Source organism: Bombina bombina, chromosome 2 (assembly GCF_027579735.1).
Source record: "Bombina bombina isolate aBomBom1 chromosome 2, aBomBom1.pri, whole genome shotgun sequence".
Lineage (NCBI taxonomy): Eukaryota > Metazoa > Chordata > Amphibia > Anura > Bombinatoridae > Bombina > Bombina bombina.
In genome coordinates, this window is record NC_069500.1 from 838,877,248 (window position 1) to 838,891,039 (window position 13,792).

The following is a 13,792-nucleotide window of genomic DNA, read 5'->3' on the forward strand; positions in this document are numbered from 1 at the left end:
GAATTTTTATATCTTAGATGGCTCCTGCACAATAGATGTAGTCTTAACCCTTTGAGTGCTAAGCACTTTCCCACCTGGGTGCTAAGCCGATTTAAGTTTTTTTTTAAATTTTTGGAAATATAATTTTGTTTTAACTTTTTTTTTTCAGCTCTCCAAGACTTACACCGTTGGAAAGGTTAGGCGAAAACTAACAATGGTCTTGGGGGTCTGTAGCCGCTTAGATGCCTGAGATACAGACTTCTAAGCAGCATGCCCCCTTTCCCTGTACTTGTCATTGTCATTTTTAAATAAAGTTGTGCAGTGACATCCCTGCGCAAAATATGAAGCCCCGGTGATGCCTGTCACTATACAGGCTCTGAGCCGTCGTTGGCATTGAAAGGGTTAAAACACTGACACATATTACAGACAATAAGTGGCAACATGATTTATGACTATTGGTTAGGAGGACAAAGTATAACTTTGTGGAAACAGATACAAAAGTGATTCACAGTTTCCCTGCTTACAGAAGGGTTGTGCAGTTTGCAATCCATTTTGAAATATCAGGTCAGTTATTTATTTATTTATTTTTTTTTTCCAAAGAGCTTTATTGAACTTATCATAATTACAAGTGAGAATATGTAAGCAAGAAGAGAAAAACAAAAAGGAAAATTAGCAGTGTGAGGACACAATTCGTCCTCAGAACAGTATAATGTTACACATTGTAAAATGGATAGTACTCTGTTCAAGGCGATACCAAAAACACAAAAATTAGCCGTAATACATAGTGGTACCTTATAACACGGATGAAAGAGACCCAGAGGTCTCCTGGCCAGGAGAAGAGGGGGAAGGATAGGAGTGTAGAAGAGAGAAGGGGGGGGGGGAGGGAGAGGGAGGAGGGGTGTATCGTTAGTCATGAGTGGGCGTTACATGGAAGCCATCCGGGTCGAGGCGGGTCTATCTCCAAGTCAAATCCCATGTCCCCCCCATGAGAAGCCAACAGGAAGAGAGAACATTAGGTTTCCAGGTTGTATCATATGCGTCTTTCCAGTCAGCCCATGTAAGTTCAAAGAGGTCGGAATTACCTAAATTATAAAATATGCTTTTTTCCATGGTATATAAGTAGGCCATATATGAGCAGACTCTTGTCCCTCTAGGTGGGGATTCTGATTTCCAATCACAAGCTATTAGATGTTTAATGGACATGAAGAGGTATATGCTTATGTAAGCATGATGCTTAGGGATAGAGTGGATACCTATGTGTAGCAGGGCGATTGCGGGAGAGCTATGTAATGAGACTCCCAATTTGGGAAGGACTCTAAAACATTTTGTCCATAAGGGGCGAATTTTAGGGCATTCCCACCAGATGTGTAGAGAATCCCCTCTCTGACCACACCCTCTCCAACAATACGGGGATGCGCTAGGAAATATTTTAGCCAACCTGGTGGGCACATAGTACCAGTGAGCCACCAACTTGTAATAAGTCTCAAATAAGGTGGTGCAATGTATGGCCTTTTTGGTACGCTCAAGCGCTTGTCCCCAATCATCTTCTGTAAGTGATTTGTCAAGCAGGGATTCCCACTTTACAAGGTGGGGAGTTAAATCCGAATTTAGGTTAGAGTCTAACAGGGTATAGTGCCTGGAGAGGGGTCTATATAGCCTCTTACCTTGGTTCCAAGTGGACTCCCACGGGGTCAGTGGGCGGGCTAACTGAGGTTTAAAGCCCCAAGAGGTCAAGAAGCTTTTAATTCTGTGGTGTTCAAATTTTAGGATATGGGATAAGGCTACATCAGCCCCCAACTGAGAGGCGGATTTGAATCCACTTTCCGGCGGCGGAAGCCAAAGGTCCGAGACCACATTTATTCCGATTTGAGACCATTTCAATGGATGGGCATCCTGTAAGCCTACTAAAAGTCCGGGCAATGAGGTTATGGGAGATGGGTGAGGGGCAATTTGACTAGAGTGGCGGATTTTATCCCAAAATTGCAGGCATTCCCGAATGATAGGATTTATCAAGGTTAATTCTCTGCGACAATGTGTGGGCGTCCAGATCAGGTCTCGTAAGGTTAGGTCGTAGGGCAACGAGGCCTGTTCGATGGAGCGCCATTTGCAGGAAGACTGCTTGACTCCCCATTGTGAGACATGGGTGAGCATGGCTCCCTCATAGTATCTCACATAGAGGGAGAGCCCAGGCCCCCTTTTGACCTGGGCAATTGCAGAACTCTTTGCGCCACTCTTGGGGGTTTGCCCTGCCAAACATGTTTAGTGCATTCGCTCTGGAACTGTAAAAGAATTTGCCTGGGGACTCTGATTGGCAGACAACGGAATAAGTATGTGAGACGAGGTAGGAAAGACATCTTTAAAGCTGCGATCCGTCCAATCTACGAGACTTGCGAGAGGTTCCAACTCTTACTAAGGGAGCGAAGCTCCGACAGCAAGGGGAGATAGTTGTCCCTAATGATCCGGGGGAAGTTGTTGGAAAGTTTGACGCCTAAATGCGTCACCGATGTTTCCGACCATCTGAAGGGGTATTTGGTTTTTAGAGGGGCCAAAGACAAGTTCTGGAAGCCTTGGGTGTAGATCTCTGTTTTAGGAATGTTTAGTTTGTAGTGAGAATGGGCATTAAATTCCCTGACTATTTGTAGGAGTCTAGGAAGGGTGATCGCAAGATCCGAGGAGAAAAGGGTGATGTCGTCAGCAAATAAGGCTATATTGTGTTTGGTACCACATAAGGTTATCCCACCCATATGTGGGTCCAATCTAATTTGTTCTGCCAACGGCTCAATGGCCAGCGCAAAAAGCAGGGGTGATAGGGGACAGCCCTGTCTAGTCCCGTTGAAGATATAGAAAGGGGGAGTTTGGAAACCAAGCCCCTTTACCGATGCGGAGGGAGTGGAGTATAAGGCTTTAATTGCTCCTACAAGGGAGCTTGGGAATTGAAAAATGTCAAGTACTTCCCACAAAAACCGCCATCTCACCCGATCAAAGGCCTTTTCGGCGTCCAATTAAATGATCGCCATAGGTTTATTGAGGCTGGACGACAGGCTCATCACATTCAAAAGTCGTCTAGTGTTATCTGGTCCTTCTCTTTTGGGGATAAATCCTACTTGGTCTGGATTGATCAAATGGGGGAGAAGGTTGGCAATGCGATTAGCTAAAATTTTTGAGAAGAACTTAATATCAGTGTTGATTAGTGAGATTGGTCTATAGCTGGCACAAAGAGAGGGGTCCTTATTGGGTTTCAAAATAGTTATAATAGTGGCTTCAAGGAATTCACTCTTAAATTTACCTTCATTTCTAGCTAAGTTGAAGAGTCTAAGAAGCAAGGGGGAAAGTTCTTGAATGTAAATTTTATAGAAATGCACTGGGAAGCCGTCTGGACCAGGCGATTTAAATGATTTAGAATTCTTGATGACTTGTTGCACTTCTCTGAGAGAGAATGGCAAGTTTAAGGTATCCTTTTGATCGGGTGAGAGGGACGGGAGGTTCAGTGCTTTTAAGTACTCGCGAATAGAGTCTGCTGAGGACACAGGGGGATTCTCAGACCTTTCTATGTTATAGAGGTTAGAGTAAAACTCGGCAAAAGCCTCCCCTATCTGTGAGGGAATTTTGAGGAGGGAGCTCTCTTTGACAATGCTATGTATACGTGAGATACTAGTTCTGTTTCTGATTTTGTTGGCTAGGAGGGTGTCCGCCTTATTGCCCTTATAGAAGTACAGTTGTTTGAGTTTAGTTAGGTTATCCTGGGTTCTCCTAAGCTCTAACTGTGAGATGTGATTTTTAAGATTGATTATTTGGGCTGTTAAGGAGTTAGTAGGCTTTACTCTATTTTGGGATTCTAAATCTCTAAGTTTAATGTGAGCCTGGGACAACGAGAGACCAGCTTGCCTTCTGAGCTTAGCCTGTTCGGATATCATTAAGCCTCTAATGGTTGCTTTAGCAGCTCCCCAGAGGGTGTCATCTCCGACCTGAGCCCGGTCGTTAGTTTCCAGAAAGTGTTTAATTTCTGTACGCAGTTTTTCTCTAAGGGGAATATCTTGTAAGAGATTGTGTGGCATGCGCCAGGAGGGTCTAGAGCGAGTAGTGTTGGAAGAGATGAGGTCGGCAGTGACACAGTCGTGGTCAGACCAGGGGCAAATAGAAATGGCTGTGTTAGTGACTAGATCTAGTGAGTCGGCCGTAGAGAACATGTAGTCAAGTCTGGCGTATTGTCGATGTGGTTGTGAGTAGTGTGTGTAGTCTCGGTCCTTAGTGTGGATAGCCCTCCATATGTCAAAAAAACCTGATCCTGTCATGAGAGTACGGAATTTCGCAGCAAGCCGTTCTGTAGAAGGCGGCGCCCTAGCTAAGTCAGAGGACTTTCTATCTAGTTTCGGATCCCAGGTCATGTTAAAGTCGCCCGAGACAATAACCCTACCTTGTCTGTGCTGGGAAATAACATGGAGTATATGTTTGAGGCACTTAGGCTGGTGAGTGTTGGGCAAGTAGACTGACACAAGTGTGTATAGCACGTGGTTGATGTTACAAACTAGGATGATATATCTGGCCTGCGGATCTCTAATGGTCAAGACTGGTTCAACAGCTAACCTCTTGTGCAGAAGAATAGCTGTGCCTCTGGCTTTTTTGGTGAAGGGAGCATACTCAATATGTGTATATTCCCTGGAGGAGAGTCTGATCGGTTCGTCAATTAGCCAATGCGTCTCTTGGAGGAACACTATGTCAGGATTGTGGTGTTTCAGCGAGCGTAATAAGAGACTTCTCTTAAAGGGAGTGTTAAGTCCTCTAACGTTTTGGGTGAGAAACCTCAAAGGAGAGCAAGTCATGTCTGGGAATGGAGAAGAGTTGGGTACGGAGGGTCTGAGTACCCGGGTCTGGGAGACAGAGTGGGGGAGAAGATAAGGAGAGGGAAGGTAAGGAAAAAGAGAAGACACTTAGTAGTGTCTCTGAAGCGGTGGAAGTAGTCCACCACGAGGGAGCCCTAGCGTGGGCTTCAGTGGGGGGGTTGAGCCTACAGCTCTGGAGCTAGTGCAGTGGGGCAGAAACATCAGCCCCGCTCTAATAATATAATTATCATAACATAAAGTGCTTAAACCAAAGTGATTACAAAACAGCAGAAAACATATCTTATCAGAACATATAACATATAACTTATTTAGTAAATAAACATATTGGCGGCTCAAAAAGTCTCACAAATACTTTGCCTGACTTAAGTTGCAGGCTAGTCAAAAAAAAAAAGCCATCAGATGAGACCCAGGAGCCTATATCAGGTCAGTTATTTTAAAAGCAAAAAAAAAAAAATATTTATATATAAAGGAGAAATTTACCTTTAAAATATTTAAGCTCAAACTATTTCTAAAATTAATTTTATACATCTTTATTTAATGAGCATTTGTATTTCTTCATTCAACAACACATTTTGGTAGCCAAAAATAAGGGAAAATGTTTTCAATGTTTATTGCTTAAAGGGACAGTCAACTCAAAAAATATGTATTGTTTAAAAAGATAAACCTTTATTACCCATTCCGCAGTTTTGCACAGAAAACACGGTTATATCTATATACTTTTTACCTCTGTGATTACCTTGTATCTAAGCCTCTTCTGAGAGCCCCATGATCACATTACTTTTTTATTTATTATCTATTGACTTGCATTTATGACAATTAGTGCTGTGTTGTGCACGACTCCATGGGCGTGAGCACGATGTTATCTATATGGCTCACATGAAATAGTAGTCCCCTGTTGTGAAAAGCTAATAAAAAAAAGCATGTGATAAGTGGCTGTCTTTAGTGGCTTAGAAAAAAGTTGTGCAAAGCTGGGGAATGGGTAGTAAAAGCATTATCTATCTTTTTAAACAATAACAATTTTTGTGCTGACTGTCCCTTTAAGCTGTCATTAAATACATTTATGTAAAATTATGCAATTAATTTGTGCTTTGGATAGTAGAAAACCTTATAATATTAGAAAGTATTACTCTGCTCCCAACCAGCGACTGTGGAGAACACGGTGTATGAACAATCACAGTGTTAGGCCTCTTTGCTACCGACTGACCCCAGTGGCTTTATTTATGTTAATTACAACAGCATCACAAACCTTAACAACCTAAACTTATCACTCACCTCCTTGCTGTGTCTTTACTTGGATAGGATCAGAGAGTGGTCCATCCCCTACTGATGTAAAGGCTAAGACTCGCACTGTGTAGGTTTCATGCTCCGACAGACTTCCAATCGTAGTCAAGAGACTACCATCTACGTTATGCTTAAGCCAGTTGCTTACAGGCTTGTCAGGCTCCATGGTATAATAAACACGATAACCCCGAATCTGACCATTTGGCTCCACTGGCTCCTCCCAAAGTATTATCATGGTAGTGGAGCTAAGCATTCTGGCTTGGACATTTCGGGGTGCGCTTGCAGGTGCTTGCTCTCCTGTCCGTGTGACAACTGGCTCACTGGGTGGTCCCTGTCCAATAGAGTTGACTGCAGACACCCAAATCTCATATTCTGAGTTGGGACTGAGCCCACCAATGCTGTATCTTGTAGTGGTGATGTCCTCCTTGATCTGATATGGGCCGTCTTGGCTTTTGGACTTATACTCAATAACATAGTAAGACACAGGATCAGGATTTCCTGAATCCCATGTGATAGTGATGCTAGTGGCTGTGGTTTCTGTCACTACAGGAGTACCTGGTGCTTTAGGTAAAGCTAATAATAAGATAAAAAAGAAACAAAATAGGTTGTTAAAAGTAAACAAAGATTTTATATATAGCTTTAAGTTTAAATACAAAACCCTAACAATACATTTCCTAAGTAGATCCATCTAACTTTGCTTTTTATGCAGGTTTGCTACAAAGCAACTGAAAACTACAGGCTCATCTGGAAAATGAAAGCAATTATGGCTTTTAATTTGCAAGAATTTAGCAGGCTGATTTTTAGACTATTAAATTACTTTTATTGCACGAACCCCTGACTTTTGTACAATTGCCGTCTTCACCATAAAATCAGAATTATACAACGGTGACATGGAATGTATTTATGTCATCACTGCTTTCAAATAACCTCTACATACCAACAATCACATTAAAATAAATCAACCTACATATTTGCAAATTATAAGCACAATAAAACCTGGCTTGTTTGGAATAATTAGCATTGGTATACAAATAAAAATCTGCATCTTAACAAAAATCTCTTTACTGACTGCAAAAGAGTGTGGGAGTAAATTTCCCAGAATTCATAATCTATGTGTACTATATAGATGGCATACATCAGAGCGTCTAAAACAGATTAATTTACCAATGTTGTGAGGTATTATGATATCCACTACTGACTGCAATGCTTGAGGACACCAGAGATTTACAGTAAAATAAATACATAATGAGGTTGTTACATAAATTATAGTAATCCCACAGGTCCCAAGTCCTATCTGTGCCCTTATACTCACACTTCACAGTGATCTGTGCTACTGACTCAATCACACCAAGACTGGACATTGCAACACATGTGTAGTTGGCAGACTCCTTAACATTTGTGAGTTCCAGGACATTGCGCCCAACTGGCATGTCATCTTCTGGGGTCAAATCTTCAGCTCCCATCATCCACTTCACATATGGCATTGGTGAGCCCACGGCAACACAAGTAATGTTTACGTTGCCACCTGGCATGATCTCATGGCTCACAGGAAGAATGGAAAATCTTGGAGCAACACGGCGAACTACAGGTAACATTTCCAAAGAAAAAGAAAACAGAACAAATGCAAAAGGATAACTTGAAAATTGAGATGCAATCTTTGAACGTAAAATAATCAGAAAACGACAAAAAAAAGAAAAGAAAATTAAGGAAAAAAAAAAAAAAAAACTTACTTCACAAACAATAAAGAGATAATAGACAAGAAGCCATAATTCATAGCAACAGGGTTCCATAGATCAGGAGTAGACCCATCACAGCACAGATAATACACAAAAATTTATTAGTAATTTCTCATCTTTAACAACAGATCTGAGGTTTTGGCAGAATTAATACAGCTGGGTACTATGTTTATTCCATTTTGACACCCATAAAATTGTTTAACGGTTACAGAATTTCACTCAGTCGTATGGAGCATTTTTCTTACCTACATTGTATATAGGAGAAAATAAAACACAAGTTAACTCTAGATATACACAACTAATACCCTTATAAATATTGCTACAAGACAAAGCTTGAGGAAAGCCTACCAAAATATTATTTATATAAATAATTTTTTTTTCTTCTTTATTCATTTTTGGGGGCTACCACACACCAGGAGAAAAAGATGAGAAATTCTAATGAAATTTTTGTGGTTTTTGGGTGTAAAAACCCTAACAAAGCCTCTTAAAATCTGACACGGTTTCATCGATAGATGCAGCTCTCAGAATCACAAACATCATGCAAAACAAAGAGATAAAAAATTAATTTGAAAAATAAATAAATCAAGATCAGACAAAAAAAATAAAACAGGGGAAAGACAAAAAAATAGAAAAGAAAGGATAAGACAGAAAAATGCAGAGGATTATACCAAAAGGGCAACTAGCAAATGCCCGCATGAATACTAGGTACTGAGAAAGGTAGAGAGGGTTTAAGGGAAAGGAACCCACTTTAATGCTGTTTACTATAGCTGATGTGACTAAATGCACTGAAAACATTGTCACATCCAGTCCCTGGAGGGAAATTAAACAATCACTCATAATAAAAACAAGGTGATGGACTTTTAACGCTGAGAATAACAGTGACTTCATGTTCTGTGCATCCCCCCTTGCTGATAGGTGGATGCAGCTTTCAGACCTCACAAGTTAGAACATGGAATAAGGGGTTGAGGCGGCCCCCATATGAGTGACTCTGTTCTATGAAACATTTAGAAAACATTCCAGATCCAGGCAAAGGAAACGTCTCCCAGAATTGGATCTAATGTCTATAATACTTGTTTCATAGATGTCCAATTTTCAAATGTTCCTTTCATTTAGAGACGGGGCCATTATTATTTAATTGAGACAACAAAGACACAAATATGGCTGTGAAACTAAACTTGAGTTGAATATCTTACTATACTTGTCAATAAAATAATACTGGGAACGAAAAATAGTTATTACTTGAGGGGTCTCCTGTTCAGTTTATATATTAAACCCTTAACAGCACATACGCCAGTCAAGCATTCAAAGCTTCATCCAATGGACAACATCCAAACTGGTTATGAACATCAATCTACATATAGAACTGACCCTCCCTCTCAACTTATGTGTAGTTCTAGGGACAATTACTAATGGTCAGCATGTACTTAAGGTAAGATTGGAGCAACAAAAATAATTGTTCCACAGAACAGAGTCACAGAGCCCCCCGCCCATACCTCAGGCACACCTAACACACAATGAAAAGAAGTGAATAGGAACAAGGACCATGCGGACAAAAAAGAGAGGAAAAGGAAAGTGAGTCTTCATCTGATGGGGCCGATATGTGACTGAGTAAAGAAGAGAAATGGGACAAAAAGAAAAAAGAAGAACTGACCGACAAGATTCAGTCAGCAAATGCATTAACAGACGAACAGCAGCGTGATATGAGTACACTGTGTTGTCATGGAAACAGGATAAGACCGTAAATCCAGCAGAGGCAATTAAAATGAATTCATAAAATGTAGACGTGAATCTAAATACCAAATATCAGAGCACAGAAAAAAAAAAATCACTAAAATTCATGGTTTTGATTGGGGGCAAACATTAAAAACAGTATTTAGGATCTGAAGTGGAATAAACACTCACAGAGCATAGACCTAACAACAATACATACATTTTAAGAAACAAACATATCAACAGAAAACAAAACAAAAAAGAAAATATAAGGAACATAGAAAAAAATAAGTTGGGTTAGTTTTAAAATATTTAAAAGTAGCCATATATTATGCTAGCCCTGTTTTATATTAATGATTAACAGAGAGGGAGGAGACAGAGAGCACAATTCATATGGCTATATTTACATAGTGATGGAATTGACTTCTATAAATCTGTTTCTCTCTCATATTCTTTTAGATCCATAGCAGAACAAGAGGTGCAGTTTAATAGCAAGACAAAAGGAAAGCTAGGGAGTGAAGGAAATGTATGTCTACGACTGATGATGGTCTTAAACACTTTCCTACTACATACCGCTTGCAATTAAGAAAGGCATTAAAAAGGGGCAGTGTACTGTAGAATAGTTTACATTAATGTGTTCCCTATGATGTCTTAAACCAGCTGCATATATAACATTTATTTAGGTTTATTTTGGTATTTGAAAATGGGTTGAGCTTGCAGGAAAATCAGATCTCTTAATTTTATCACCTTCTGTACAGACAAATGCTTATTTATATTATCTGTCTGTGTACCAATGCCCAATACTTAGAGAGAACAACTGTAAAATTAACATTTTAATAACCACTCTCTCAAAACTGCCACTGGGGAGTGTAGTTTAGCAAAAGTCTACAAGTTAGACCAATTGGCCGCATTGCATATTTATTTCACTGACGTTCCATCATGGCACACCCAAGATGCTGTGACTGCAAAAAAGAATGAACACTTTAAAGACTTTAAAAAGATCCGTATTTTTTTCTGAGGGAATAATATATCAGGATTCCAGAACAAATCCAACTGGCTACATTTTTAAAGCTTTATAGACTTTTCTGGCACAGAATGAAGAACTAAAAAAAATCTGACTTCCTAATTTTCTTAAGAGTATCCAAATAATATTTGAGGGCTAGAAGATATTGAAGTATTTGTAGAAAAGTCTTCGTTTATTTCTTTAAAGGGACACTGAACCCATTTTTTTTCTTTTGTAATTCAGAAAGAGCATGCAATTTTAAGCAACTTTCTATTATAAATTTTTCTTCGTTCTCTTGCTATCATTATTTGATAAAGAAGGCATCTAAGCTTTTTTTTGGTTTCAGTACTCTGGACAGCACTTGTTTACTGGTGGATGAATTTATCCACCAATCTGCAAGGACAACCCAGGTTGTTCACAAAAATGGGCCGGCATCTAAACTTACATTCTTACATTTCAAATAAAGATACCAAGAGAATGAAGAAAATTTGATAATAGGAGTAAATTAAAAAGTTGCTTAAAATTTCATGCTCAATCTGAATCACGAAAGAATTTTTTTGTGTACAGTGTCCCTTTAAGATTTAGACCACCAGCTTCTAAGAGGTGGTCAAACCTTTTTTTTTTTTTTTTTTTGCTGTTCATGCAAAATATCCAACACTTCAGCAGGACAAAAGCTTTATTTCAGGCCAACTAAATCAGAGCTAAAGCAGAAACTGAAGTGACTTAAAGGGACATAAAACCCCAAGATTTTTCTTTCATGATTCAGACAGAAGTTAATTGGAAAGCTGTTTAAAATTGTATACTCTATTATCAAATTTCCTTTGGTTTCTTGTTATCCTTTGTTAAAAAGCAGAAAGGTAAGTTTGGGAGTGTGCACATGTCTGCAGCACTAAATGGCAGCAGTTTTGCAGCAATGTCATACATTAGCAAGAGCACTAGATGGCAGCACTATTTCCTGTAGTGCTCCAGATGTGCACGCTACCTATCTGGATATCTCTTCAACAAAAAATAACACCAGAAAGATGCAAATTTGAAAATAGACGTAAATTGGAAACTTTTTTATTTAAATTGTATGCTGTGTTTGAATCATGAAAGAAAAAAAAAAAAAAAAAAGGGGTTTCATGTACCTTTAAAGGGACATTATACACATTTTTTCTTTGCATAAATGTTTTGTAGATGATCTATTTATATAGCCCATACAAAAATGTATAGTTTTGCTTATTTTTAAATACATTGCTCTGATTTTCAGACTCCTAACCAAGCCCCAAAGTTTTATGAGAATACCGTCAGCTACCTCTACTCCAGCTTGCTCCTGTTTGTGTAAAGGGTCTTTTCATATGCAAAAGAAGGGGGAGGGGGGGAGTGTCTTATTTCCTACTTGCAGTGGGCTTTCCAGCTACCTTTTCAACAAAGCTAAACTGAGAGCTTCTAAGTAAGTTTTTAAACCATTTTATAATGGATTTTTATATCATTATCTGTGCATCTTATTCTTTATAGTAGTGTCTACTACATGCAGTTATATGAAAATGAGTGTATACTGTCCCTTTAAGCAAGTAGTGTTTCTACTCACTCTAGGGGTCAGAGGTCAGCCCCCCACCCGTTCTGATATGGGTTTACAAGAATGTGAGATAAACAAGTAATATCTTTCCTGTGGTTCGAATGTGGCCAGAATTGGCTAAGTGTCAAGACAACACATTTTCTGCCTAGTAGTTAATGAGATAAGATAAAGGAGAAAAGGAATAAAACAACAATTGGAACACAGTAAAACAAATTGTGATTAGAACAAAATCATAAGAGTCCAGTAAAATAATAATAATAAAAAAAGGTTAAGTACAAATGGCCAATTTTCAACAGTTTGTGTATAGTACATTCAATAAACAAATGTTTCATAAACTAAGAAAAATATTAGTTATGCTTAATAAATCCCTTACATTAACTTGGACATCACTATACACAAAATCTGAAAATAAACACTGAGGTGACAACAGCTAAATATTAAATAGCCTTAAAACAATAAATCAATATAATAAAAGTATTTTTGTCAAGTGTTCTATGTCTACTTTATCTTGGCATATAAAACAGCCCACGTATTAATATAATTATGTTTTCTTACATGATTAAAAGGGACAGTCAGGTATAAATTAAACTTTCATTAGTCAGATAGGACTTTTAATTTTAATCAACTTTCCAATTTACTTTTATCATCAAATTTGCTTGTTTCTCTTGGTATTCTTAGTTTAAACTAAACATAGGTGGGCTCATATGCTAATTTCTAAGCCTTTGGGGGCTGCCTCTTATCACATGCTTTTTAAATCTCTTTTCAACACAAAGAGACAGAAAGTACATGTGGGCTATATAGATAAAACTGTGTTCAGGCACAGGGGGTTATTTAAGATTTAGCACAAAACAAAGCTAAATTTAAGACAATAGATAATTAACAGTCACAGTCATGTGATCAGGGGGCTGGAAGAAGGTTCCTAGATACAAGGTAATCACAGAGGTAAAAAGTGTATTAATATAACTGTGTTGGTTATGCAAAACTGGGGAATGGGTAATAAAGGGATTATCTATCTTTTAAAACAATAACAATTCTACGGTAGACTGTCCCTTTAAACATTATATATAAAACATCAACACATCCTGCAGGGCTATGTATGGCAACAGGTACAATATAGCACATTTGGACCACCAGTAAACCTACATTCTAGAGAGTGGAATAATAATATCAGAGGCAAAAGTGGGCGAAAAAAAAAAAACATGTTAAAAGGGACAGGAAATGCCAACATTTTATTTTATGATTCAGATAGAACATACAATTTTAAACAATTTTTCAATTTACTTCTATTATCAAATTTGCTTCATTTCTCTTGCTATCCTTTGCTGAAGGAACAACATTGCACTACTGGCAGCAAGATGAAAACATCTAGTCAGCCAATCACAAAAGACACCAAATAGCAGCGGCTCCCACTAGTGTAGGATATGTGCGTATTCTTTCTGAAGGATATGTGCGTATTCTTTCTGAACAAGGGATACCAAGAGAACGAAGCACATTTGAACATAGAAGGGAATTTAAATTGGATTACATGCTCTATCTGAATCATGCACGTTTCATTTTGACTTTCCTATCCCTTTAATGAGGCTGTTAATATAGGCTACATGCATCTCTGCATAAATATATTGTCAGGGACACACAAACTCTTAAAGCTTGAGGCAAGGAATTCCACAGAAAAGGATGAGAAGTC

The 13,792-nt window shown here is 38.6% G+C and overlaps 1 protein-coding gene across 7 annotated transcripts in view; it reads right to left on the reverse strand.

Annotated features, from left to right (window-relative positions):
* PTPRS (protein tyrosine phosphatase receptor type S) overlaps window positions 1-13,792 on the reverse strand; it is a 408,837-nt gene that overhangs the window by 153,207 nt on the left and 241,838 nt on the right. For all 7 annotated transcript variants that reach the window (XM_053703177.1, XM_053703180.1, XM_053703178.1 and 4 more), the window contains exons 9-10: window positions 7,414-7,683; window positions 6,093-6,674 (exon numbers count right to left, since the gene is read on the reverse strand). In XM_053703177.1, coding sequence (XP_053559152.1) covers window positions 6,093-6,674; window positions 7,414-7,683 — 852 coding nt within the window. The remainder of the gene's footprint in view (window positions 1-6,092; window positions 6,675-7,413; window positions 7,684-13,792) is intronic.